Below are 12,324 nucleotides of genomic sequence, written 5' to 3'. Positions count from 1 at the left end.
AAGTATGTATTTAATATAACCAAATTGTAAGTAGTGGCAAAATCTAAAATTGTGCACTAGCCACATTTTTATCACCATATCCATGGCCTCCATGTATCATCTCATAACCTATGTTATCTTTTCCAAAGTGTTTATTTAAATATGCTCCTATGAATATCTTTTTAAACATTGGTATCTCTTGTAAAATACAATCCAAATCCTCCCAAAATTGTGTTTAAGATTTTCTATTGAGCTTATTTATGGAGCATATGCACTAATGACATTCACTATCTTGGGGCTTAGAGCAATCATGATTTTAATGATTCTATCTTTTATTTTTTTGACATCTACTACATTATCTTTTAGGAATTTCTGTATAATAATTTCTAGCCCATTTTTATATTTCTCTTTTCTAGTGTACCAATTTTAAAATTCCGATTCTTTAATTTCTTTAACTTTCTTCTTCCCTATCCATTTTGTATTTTTAAGGCAAATTAAGTTAATTTTTATTCTGAACATAAATCCCACAACTTCCATACTTTTGCCTGTAAGAGTCCCTATATACAAAGTTGCTACTTTAATCATAATTTCTTATACTATCTTCTTAACTTGACCTGCCTCAACCGATAAGTTTCCTCATATTTTTTTTTATGCATCCTATTTTTCATATTCATTTTTCCAACAGTTATGACCATGTGCATGAATCCACACACACAAAATAAATGCACACTAGCAGTTTATTAACTTGTGAATAACCACCCATGTTAAGGATTGAACACCCACATGCAAATGACAATAACTTCTTCCCATGGAAAAATGAGCCATGTGGGGAAGGACCAAGCCATAAGAACAAACATAACTCTTTCCTTAAAACAACCAAACTCATAGCTCTCTATTTATCTCTCAACAAAAAAAGTTTTCCCCCTTTCCGCAATTCTTGAGTTCTATTCATTGATTTAAACATTGAAGAGATCATTCAAAGGCTACCAAGAACAGCCCCAGGGGGAAACAAGAAGTCAAATAAAAAAATAAAACAGAAACAGTAAAAAAAAAGCGCAGGCACCCGATGACTGAAAAATGCTACTGAAAGTACCAAACAGAGCTTCCTCCTCTCCTTCCCCTCCTCTTCGTCCTCGCTTAATGGCTTCCCTCTCGTCCCTCTTCCTCCCTTCTTCCCCAAACCCAAACCATTACTCTAACCTTAACATTAATGTCAACCACAGACACCTTTCTCCTTTAAGAAATCGAACCCTAACTTTCTGCACATCCTCCTCCGCCCATGAGCCCAACCTGCAGCAGCAGCCTCCACAACCGCCTCCTGAAAAGAAGTCATTCGCGGTGGCTACAGGGGAGCTCTTCCTTGGTCTTGCCGCCCGATTTATCAAATCGCGAAATAGCCTCAATGGCAAAACGGTATTGATGTTCGACGATACAGAGAATACTTCAAAGAGGGAAGGGAATTTTGGGGAGAGGAAAGACCGGATTGGGGCCGTTGTGGAGGACCCGGTTGATCCTGAAGTCGTTTGGGAGCAGCGCGTGGAGGACGTCGAGGCTGAGAGGGACCGGAGGGTGGTGACGAGTCCCGGGTTTAGCTTCTCTGCTGCCGGGCTTCTTTTTCCCTATCATCTCGGGGCGGCTCAGTTTCTGATCGAGAAGGGTTACATCAAGGTTGATTTTTTGTCTTTTTGGGAGCAATTTTCCTTCTTCTGAGAAAAAAAAAATTGCCTTCATTATACTTCAAGCTCTTACAAGCAAGAAAGTCCTTTCTAAATGCTAAATGATAGCTCCTACATAATCTCAGTTGTTAATTCTTAGTATTATGAGTTTATGTCCTTCTACATCCTTGTCTTTTTGTTAGTTTCTTATTTTTTCTCTTAGGATTCTTATATGCTTATTGTTTTGTAAGTTTCTTGATGTTTTTTCTCCAGTCATGTGGAGCTTTGAATTTCTGCAATTTAAATTAAAGTTTCTGTTACACTCAAAGAATGTGCCATTCGTCGACTCTCCTGCTGGGACATCATCCACATCTAGATCATCCTTTAGGAAGTTGTTGGAATGTCATTGACATATTCGGCTTCACACTATTTTTATCTGGAAAAGATGGCTTTGGCGGTTTTGTCTGAGGGAGCTGGGAAGTTAAAAGGAAGATATTTATTCTATTTATTTTAATTTTTTTGCCTTTTAATGTGTTTAAATTTTGTTGAAAGGTTTCTATTTGAGTTGATCATTGTAGATCATATTTTTCTATTTTATTTATTTTTAAGGCAGGCGTGGAGAGGGGGGGGGGGGGGGATTTTTTTGGTCTGGGTGAGGTGGGGGGAGAGGAGTGTGGACCTACATTCTGTAGGGTAGCTCAAACCTAAGAAAATGCTTTGGTGCGGGGGAAGGGGAGGAGCATAGTATTTTATTTGTGATCTAATCTCTGCATTTTCTAAACAAAATTCTTCTTGTCCTTAAACTAAAATTGTTTGAATTTGGAGTTGAACTTTGTATTCTTTATCTTTTGATGCTATAATTTTGTGGATCTGAAACTTGAATTTTATGGGATGCCTGAAGATCTTCAATTTCAGTATTTCAGTGACCAAAGTAGAAACAATGGTGGGTGATGCAGACCAGCAGTAAGGGTAGTGCCTAGAGGGAAATAATGAGAGATTGAAAGAGGAGAAGGGGAGAAGACTAAGAAGGGAGAAAGAAGAAAGGAGGAAGAAGGAGATACAGTGGCGAAAAACACGTTTATATCAAATTTCACATTCACATCAATTTTCACTTTGACTAAAACTACCTCTTACACGGCTTTCACACCCTATTTACAAGAAAGCTTAAAGTCTAAGAAGATTATAAAAAAACTTAAAGATACAAGAAATTACAAGTAAACCCCTAAGGACATATCTTCTACAAGCAAACCCCCAAATACACCTAAGCTTACTACTAATTAAACTAAATACACGTAAAAAACTACTAATTTTTGTTCAAGAATGAAATCTCATTGGAAATGTCCATATTGAATTCTTCCTTTGGAACTATCACACCCCGAATTAGATGAAATAGGATGAGATGATATTTTGTAAATATATAATTATCTTGAATATATTGACCATTTCTTTAGTTTCCGATAGCCTCCAAGAGACAAATCTTATTGACCAAATATATTTGGGTTTAGAAACCAACCCTTGACCCTATACTTTGAAATTGATTTACAAATTGGGTAAAAAATGATCCATCTCATTAACCGCTTCCATAGTTGTCAAAATGAGATCCGAACAGTGAATCAAAATTCCAATTTTGAGAATCTAGAGTTGAACTGAATCTTAAGTCATACAAATTTCAAAAATCAATTCCGGATGACATGCATGTATTAATATACGAACATCAAGCAAAATAGCGAAATACATCTAAACTTTGACAAAGAAAAATCATATTCCATGTGCATGCTTTCTATAAAAAATAAAAAGTAGGGGAATGGGTGAAGAAAATTTAATTAAAATTTTATGTTGTTTGAGGCAGGAAATCAAGAAAAAATAATAAAGAACTAAACTTTTTTTGGTGTTTATCAACAATTTAAAAAAAAAAAATCATGTTTGAAGCATATTCTTTCTCTAATTTAACAAGGGAAAAACAATTAACTTAAAAAATTGATAATAATTGAACAAACTACTAAAAAAAAACCAACTTTTGAACCTTTACTACACAATGAAACATGAGAAACACCTTGTTGTTTTGGCCCTTTTCTTAATGGCACAGCACCATGCTTTGAGAGTGAAGCATCGTTTTGTGATGGCAAAATAAGACTTAAAGTTCTATTTTCTCCCCTTTTTCAACAGAGGTACATAAGGAATGGAAGGTAATTGTGTAAAATAAAAGCAATAAAGAAAAATAAATGTTGTTTTTGGGGTTTTAAACCAGTCAAGTCTGTTAGGATATGACGGGCTGTGTGAATTGATAGATTCAGATTGATTCATTAGATTCACAAAGTGAATTGATAGATATGGTTATTTTTTGATTTTCTATTAAGATCCAAATCAACATTGTGTGGAATTGATAAAAATTATATGAATTGGATCAAGAAATTGAAATATTTAACAACTATGCTCACTTCCCACCATACATTAATTCCCTCTTCCCAAAAGAACTTGAGGGAAGGAAAGCACCAAGCAATCCATCACCATGGAAAGAATCATCTCATTTTTTAACTCACAAAAAAGGAATTAATGGTGCACTTCGATTTGGTGAATGGAAGTGCTCAAGATGGCATGGATTCCTACTTCCTTGTTAATGGAGAGGATGTAAACCTTTTTTTTTTTGGTAGCAAAAGAAGAGATTTCATTAGAAATAGAAGAATTTACAAATAGGGGAATAAGAAATCTCCCATCAAAATTCTGGAAAAATCCATAAAAGGAAAGAAACTAAAAACACAAAAAAAATACTTTGAAGTAAAAAAGAAAAAATTTCTCCATTCTCACTGAATTTCAAAAAGCTTGCTCCTTCAAAACAACCAGAGTTAATGCACCATAGAGAAGCCAAATAATGAATCATCTCCCAAACCAACTGACTGATCAATTTTATCCCTGAAAAAATTAGTGCATTTTGGTTCAACCATAAACCCACAGCACTGTAAATATTCCACATTTCAACATAGCAGGCCTATCCTTTTTCCTTTCGATGCCCTCAAAAGAGATTGCCAACATTCTATCCACCATCATTGCACAAACCCAAGCTTCTCCCAACATGCCAAATAAATCAGCTAGATGCTCCAAGCAAAATCATAGTGTATGAACAAATGAGGAGCCAACTCAGAATTTAAATAACAAAGCATACAAACATCTAGAGATAAGGTTTTTAAAGGTGTCCTAATTTGCAGCATATTATTAGTATTGATTCTATTTAGCACAATCAACCAAATGAAAGCCTTAATCCTTGGTTTGGGGGGGGAGCTTTGGCCTTCCAAATACATGAAAATAGAGGAAAACAAGAGTTGGAATGAATCAAAAACTTGTAAAAAGATTTACAAGAATAAAACCAATAATGATCCAAAGCCCAAGATGAATAATCCCTTTTTGAAGAAAGATGACAATTATTCAATAACGACAAGAAGGAGGAAAGTTCCATCGTCTCTCTACCATTTAGAGATCTTCTAAAATGAAAGTTCCAAGAAATTAGAGAGCTACCCGAATCAACCACAAAAAACAGAATCATATTGTCTTGCCTTGAGCTCTATCGAAAGAGTCAAGGAAAAGATGTGGATGGAACATCATTCCCCAACCACGGATCTTTCCAAAAATGATTCGAGAATCCCTCCTCACAACAAAATTAACATGAGGAGTGAGTAAGGGATAAATTTGAGAAATAGATTTCTATGGACTCTCCGAAGAACAGTGCAAACTAACATTGATATCCCGCCCATTCACATCCCATCAATGCTTACTTTTAATTACTTTATGCCAAAGGGAATGATTTTCTAAGGGAAACCGACATAACCATTTAGCTAGGAGAGTGATGTTTTTAGACACCAAATGTCAAAGACCCAACTCTCCCTCCTTTTTAGGCCTGCAAGCCTCCTGCCACCTAACTAAATGATCTCGAAAACTCCTACTCTGACCATAAGAAATTTCTCATTATTTTCTCAATCATATTCACAATCTCCACTGGAATTTTAAAAATTGACAAATAATAGATGGGAATTTCAGATAAACAAGCTTAAGTAACGGTAATTCTTATCCTAAGGGAAAAAAGTGCCCCTTCCAATCATCCAACCTCTTTGCCACTCTTTCCACCACCGGATTCCAAAAATCCATGGATCTAGGATTGCCCCCTAAAGGGACCCTCCTAATTAACTCAAAAGTCCCTCAAAATAACCACACCTCACCTCTGAAGCTCGCTTGCTAACGTGCTCAAGAGGCATATTAATATCAGCTAGACCAGTTTTCCCCAAATTTATTTTCAGCCCGACAGCCTCTCAAAAACATGGAGGATACCAAAATACATCTGAAAGAAGGCCTATGATCCTCAAGAAAGAAGATAGTATCATCTACAAATTAAAGATGGGAAACCACCACACCCTCTCTCCTCACTTTCAAATCTTTCACCAATCCCCAATCCACAGCCCTATCCATCATTCTACTCAACATATCAGCTACTATTACAAACACAAAAGGTGAGATCGGGTCCCCTTGTCTAAGTCTCCCTTTAGAAGCCCTAAACCAAGACTTAGGTTCCCCATTCACAAGTCACAACCCCTTAACCACTGGCCCCACTGCTCACCAAAACCCTTCTTTGCAAAAATATTGTCCAAACAATTCCAACTTTGTCATAAGCCTTCTCAAAATTCAATTTGAATATGAAATCCCTATTTTTTCCTCCTTTGAACATCCTCCACCACCTCATTGACCACCAAAATGGCGTCCACTATTTGTGTACCCCACAAAAGCACTCCAAGCTGTTGAAATGGTCGCTCCATAAGGATATGACAAATCTTGAAGTGATGGATATCACCACTGGACTATCTCCTTAATTGGACCAAGAAGGTAAGCAAGCAACGATTAATTATCTTCAATTTGTTATTGTTCACCCAATCAATCTTGTATGGATTGGGATGTGGTTCAATCTCTAAATTCAACTTCCTCACAGCTTCTTCAAAAACTATGTTTGTATAATTTACAAGGATCAAAAACCAAGGTACAAAGCTGATGATGAGAAACCGCGAGTTTGAAAAATGTCGGTTCATCTCCAATCTTCTTTTTCTTCAACCTTGTAGGAGGAGATAATATTTCAAAGTACTCAATTTTCTTTCACGTTGCTCCAAATTTTTGAGAATATCTTTGGATTAAATTTAAATCTGTCCAAAAAGGTTGAGTGGAGTAGTTGCCATTAATTCGAGTGCTAGGGAGTTTGAAAGCTTCAAAACTTTGGCATGGGTTGTGTCTCCCTCAAGCAGCCACTTTCTTATCTTGGCCTCCCTCTTGAGGGCTATCCAAACTCCTTGGTTTTTTGAGACTTGGTGATTGAGAGGGCGTATTTGTCTCTTGGGCATTATGTGCACTATTGAACATCCCTCTTTGCTTCATTTCCTTGATTTCCTTTGGTCAGGTTTAGGGGAGAGCAAGAGCCATCTTGTTAGTTGGGAGGTTGTTAGAGAACTTAAATCTGAAGGGGGAATTGGGCTTGGTTATGTGGCTTCCAAAAACATTTCCCTAATTAATAAATGGTTGTAGAGGTTTCCTTTGGAAGTAAATTTCTATATCAACGAGGTGATGAGAAGTAAATATAGGCTCCATCAAAATGGGTGGGAGACTAGAGGAAGTGATATTATCTCTTATGCTTGTCCTTGGAAGTTTGTATCCTAGGTTGCATACCAATTCTTTCCTTTTACTTTTTTCATAGTGGTAATGGAAATAGAGTTCATTTTTTGAGAGCATGTTTGGGTGGGTGAGGTTTCTTTGGAGTTGTAGGTAGCTCAGTTCTTCAAACTTCTTCTCTTTTCAATGCACCTATCAACTAATTCTTTTCTTCCTACAAGGGTTACCTTTCATGGGATTTCCAGTTTCTTCAGCATCGTAACGAAAGAGAGGTTGAAGAGCTTACCACATTGCTTTTTGTATTGAACCTTTTTGTTCTTTTAAATGGGGAGAATGAGAGAGTTTGGGAGGCTGATTCTTTGGGATCTATTAAAGCTTGAATATGTTGTTGGCTCACAACCAAATAGCTTAATCTTTTAGGTATATTGGTAATTCAACATGGTATCAAAGCTAGTTACCAAGAGACCCTGGGTTCTAGTGTCGTTGCCTGAGTTTATTGTGTGGTGTTTTAAAAAAAATATTGTATTCCCTGTAATGGGTGTTATTTATTGTGCGTTTATCTCTCCTCATGCAATTGGGCTGCACTTACGGGGGAGTGTTAAAGCTTTTGAATACATTATTGGCCACAACCTAATAGCTTAAGCTTTTAGGTAAAGTGGTAATCTAATATAATGTTCTCTCAATCTTTCTTCACACTTTTCCTAAAAAAGCACTCCCCCTCTCCCCCCTCCCCCCCTCCCCAACCCTTTTCCTTGGAGCCAAATCATTTGGAAGGCTAAGGTTTGCTTGAAGATTTAGACCTTCATCTAGGCTATATATTTGAATAGACTTAATACGCATGACATGTTACAAATAAGAATGCCCTACATGTTTCTCACCCTGAATCCCGATATTTGCTTGACGTGTGATGAATCCAATGAAACAAACGTCCACCTGTTTCTCCATTGGAGGTGCATCCCACCTTTGGAATGCTGCTCTCATTTCGTGTCTCGGAGAAGCATTGGCAGTGGCCCGCAATGTGAGAGATCTCTTGTTAGTGAATTATAGGGTTTTGGTTCAAGCTGAAAAGGGCATGCTATGTGGAATGGGCCTTTATGAACAATTGGAATCTTAGGTTCAAGAGGAACGGGAGGATTTTTAGGGGATGCTCATCTAGCCTACATTCCCAATGGGATAGATTGTTCTTCTGATTTTCTTTTTGGGTCCATTCTCTTGGTTTGTTTTGAGGTTTGATTATGTCTGATCTTCAGAGGGATTGAAGGCAGCTATTATGTAATCTTTTTGGTCTTTTGATCTTTGTTCATTGTTGCATGTGGAGACCTTGTGCTCAGACTTCTTATACTTAGATTTGGTTATTAATAAACTTTTCTCTTATAAAAAATATATGCTACAACTAAATATCACCAGGATTCTTTCACTTCACCAATAATTCCCAATCTATTCAACATAACTCTCTGTATCTCATGAACTGTCACCAATTCACCTTTAAAATTGAGTATCATCCAGAACTATCTCCAAAATGCAGCAATGAAGTCTGATTCTTGACATTCACAGTGACAATGGACTCTCCAAAATGCTGATGTACAATGACTGTTTAATTTCTAATGATTCAGATCAAAATATTGCGCGTGAATGCAAAATATCGTGTCTGGATTCTGTAATCATATTTTCAAACTGCAGATTAAAATTTAAGGTGCTGGATGTCAGTAGTGTGTGTTGCTGGCTCGTGGGGTGTGTGTGTCTCTAGATAGGGTCCTCTGGCGATCCTTTTCTGGCTAAAGGTAGATTGGGGTCAAGGAATCTAAGATAGTAGTGGGGTGTCAAGATAACTCTGGCAAGGCTTGCATTTAGAAGGGGTAGCAGTGATAAGAACTTCAGCTGGAGTGTGAGAGATGGATGGCAATTGAGTTTTGGCGAAAGGCCTTTCACTTTTTTTTGGGGGGGGGGGGGGAGGGTTTCTGTTTTTGATGGTGATGGATGTTACAAAGGGATGCAAAAAAGTAGTGTTCAAAATGGAGGGGCAAGGGTTGTAATTTTGGAGAAAAGTTGCAGTGCTGCAGATGATGAACAGTGATTGGTACAGTCACTGGTTTCTGGAATGATCTCTGGCTATTGCTTTGATGGCAGCAACAACATGTTTGGTGTGATGGCGATGGCTATGGCATAGTGGTCATGGGTTGCAGAAACAGCGGGAGGATGATGCAAGAGAATTGCTAACCTCTAAAGATAAAAGAAAAATTACAAATAAGTCATGAAAGGCACATCTATTACAAACCCACCCCCAAGTAGTTAAACTAAACACACAACAACTACTGTTTAACTAAAAATATTTGGGTTTAGGAACCATCGGTCCCTTGATCCTATTCTTTGAAATTGGTCTCCAAATTGGATCGAAGTGATCTGTCCACTTATCCTCTTGGCTGCTTCCCATGCTACAGCACTTTCTCAAATTTTTCATTCAACTTGATGCTGTAATAATTTTTGGATTAATGAACATCTTTTTGCTCAACACAATTGTAGCTTCAGATTGATTTTTGCACCTGGTACCAATTTAATTTCTGCAGACTTCACACTAGTATATCCTGAGAACCATTACATGGAGTGAAAATTTGTGATAGTATTTACCATTTGACTATTAACGTGTAATTGCTAGAAAAAAAGTTACTACAATGCTTGGGATTTATATCTTATTGTGGTAGATGAGGCTGACAAGCAAATTATATAATATGGGAAGAATTGCTGCCCCATTAATTTGTTTATTAAGATTGGGGCCTGCTCTATTCTCATGCTTTACGAATGATGTTAAGTGATGTTGACTACTTGAGAGCATTAAATCTTGTCCTTGTATTGGTTTTCATTGTGAAATGATTATATGTTGTAAAGTCACATATTTTGTTGGCAAGGATGTATGAGATATTAAGTGGTAGCTGGAATTGCAGAAAATTCTGTGGATGAATGATTTGACCTTTGATGCAAAACAAGCTGTTAATATCTGTAGAAAATCCTTCTTATGGCCCAACCCCCTGTTTGGTTTGCGGAATGGAATGGAGGCAGGAAAGGAATCGAGGGAGGATTGGAATCAAGGTAGGAATGGAATTGGTTTTGGAAAGTAATTACTCTGTTTGGTATGTATATGGACTGAATGTAGGAGTCCAATTTCAATTTCTTTCCAACTTTTTGTATTTTTCAATAGCTTCTATAATGGGATGAAAAATAAACCATTTTTTAAAAAGCTCCTAATACATAATTATTTAATTTTGATTATTATTTTTATCTTATAATTGTCATTTTTATTAATGTTAATATTATTATTTTTTGTTGCTGTTATTATTATTTTTTGTTTTTTATACTAATTATTATCCTTTTTTCTATTGTTGTTATTGCTATTTTTATTATTTTTATAGTAATATAATGCTTAGAATGATAATTATTGTTTTTTCATATATATATTTTTATATTTTTCTTGTTGTTATTATTATTTTACTATAATAAATATTATTTTTATTGCAATTATGATTAGTTATTATTTTTACAATAATTATTATCCTTAAAATAATAATCATAATTGTTTTGCTTTTTTTATTATTAATATTGTTCCTTTTTGTTATTATTATTTTTATAATAATAAATATTATTGTTATTGCAGTTATTATTAAAGGTAATAATAATTAGTATCATTAGTATTTATTTTTCTTTTAGAAATTTTTTTTATTATGCAGCGAGTTGATTCCATGGAATGAAGATCGATTCCATCCCATTTGGACTGGAATCATGATTCCTCCAATTCCTGTATTCTGGCCAAAATATGATTCTGGGCTTGATTCTGCAAAACAAATGCAGGAGTGCGATTCCATTCCTGAAATTTGATACCATTCCAGGTCTGATTCCGCAAGCCAAACCCCGGGGGGGGGGGGGGGGGGGGGGAGGTAAAATTATTCTTTTTCTTGTTAATGTGTTATTTCTTTTTTCATTGTCAAACTGGAAACGAAAAATTCATATTTATACTTTTTTCATTATGAAGTTAGAAACCAGAAATTCATATTTTTGGTTACATGTAGTGTTTTTATAACCAAAATGTCTCTTCAACACAGGAAACCACACCATTAGCTGGAGCCTCAGCCGGTGCTATTGTTTGTGCAGTGATTGCCTCTGGAGCTAGTATGCAAGAGGCACTAGAAGCTACTAAAATATTGGCAGAAGATTGTCGGCTCAAAGGGACTGCTTTTCGCCTTGGGGTATGCAATACGCCTGCAGCGCAGCAGTTGTACAGTTATCTTGTTACTGATATTTCGAGTATTTGCAAATTGAATCATCTTTATGATACTTTATTTGGATAGCATGTTTGCTTATAACATGATCGACAATGTTGGTGAGGCATTTAACCCATAATAAAGCAAGACGTAAACCTCAAGGTTTTAAGGTGTTCGGAAATTTATTTATTTTTATTTGGGAGTATATAAAATGTTATTATTTTTAATTATTATTACTATATTTTTACATTTGTTTTGGAGTAATTTATTTGGTATTTTTTGAGAGAATTGGATTTACCTCTCTTCTTTGGAGTCCTTCCACACTATTTTGTTTAAGGGGTTTGGGAAAGGTGAGAAGAGAAAAGGTTCTGTTTTGGTGCTCAGTTTTGTTTATAAATTAGTGTATTTGGATGGAGAGAACTAGCAGAATTTTTAGTGGCTTTCTCTTAGCTTTGAGCGGGAGTGGTGTTTCTTGTGTCGTTGTGGTGTTCTATGAGCGAAATATTTCAGCATGTATCTATGGAAGATTTGCAGCAGGATTGGATTGTTTTGCTCCATTAGAGATGTCTTATAATCTTTTGTTTTTTGGTCTAGCTGTTTTCTTGTGCATAGGGAGGACTTGTTCTCCCTTTTTTGAAAGATACAGAAAAGGAACTTTATTAGAACAGCAAAGAGAATAAAATACGGGAGAGGACAGAAGTCCTCAAACCGAAAGCGATAAGAACCAAATAAAATACAATCAGCTCAATGATGCCTTCCAATTTCTTGACATCCTCAGAATGACAACCATTGAAGCAGCTAGC

At 36.1% G+C, this 12,324-nt stretch overlaps 1 protein-coding gene across 1 annotated transcript in view; it reads left to right on the top strand.

Annotated features, from left to right (window-relative positions):
• The first annotated feature begins 855 nt into the window (after positions 1-855).
• LOC131164646 (uncharacterized) overlaps positions 856-12,324 on the top strand; it is a 46,708-nt gene continuing 35,239 nt past the window's right edge. The window contains exons 1-2 of the mRNA XM_058121996.1: positions 856-1,647; positions 11,363-11,506. Coding sequence (XP_057977979.1) covers positions 1,057-1,647; positions 11,363-11,506 — 735 coding nt within the window. The 5' untranslated portion in view covers positions 856-1,056. The remainder of the gene's footprint in view (positions 1,648-11,362; positions 11,507-12,324) is intronic.

The sequence above is a fragment of the Malania oleifera genome, chromosome 9 (assembly GCF_029873635.1).
Source record: "Malania oleifera isolate guangnan ecotype guangnan chromosome 9, ASM2987363v1, whole genome shotgun sequence".
Taxonomy (NCBI): domain Eukaryota; kingdom Viridiplantae; phylum Streptophyta; class Magnoliopsida; order Santalales; family Ximeniaceae; genus Malania; species Malania oleifera.
The sequence above is the reverse complement of the archived record's forward strand: the minus strand, read 5'-3'. Positions and strand labels throughout refer to the sequence as shown.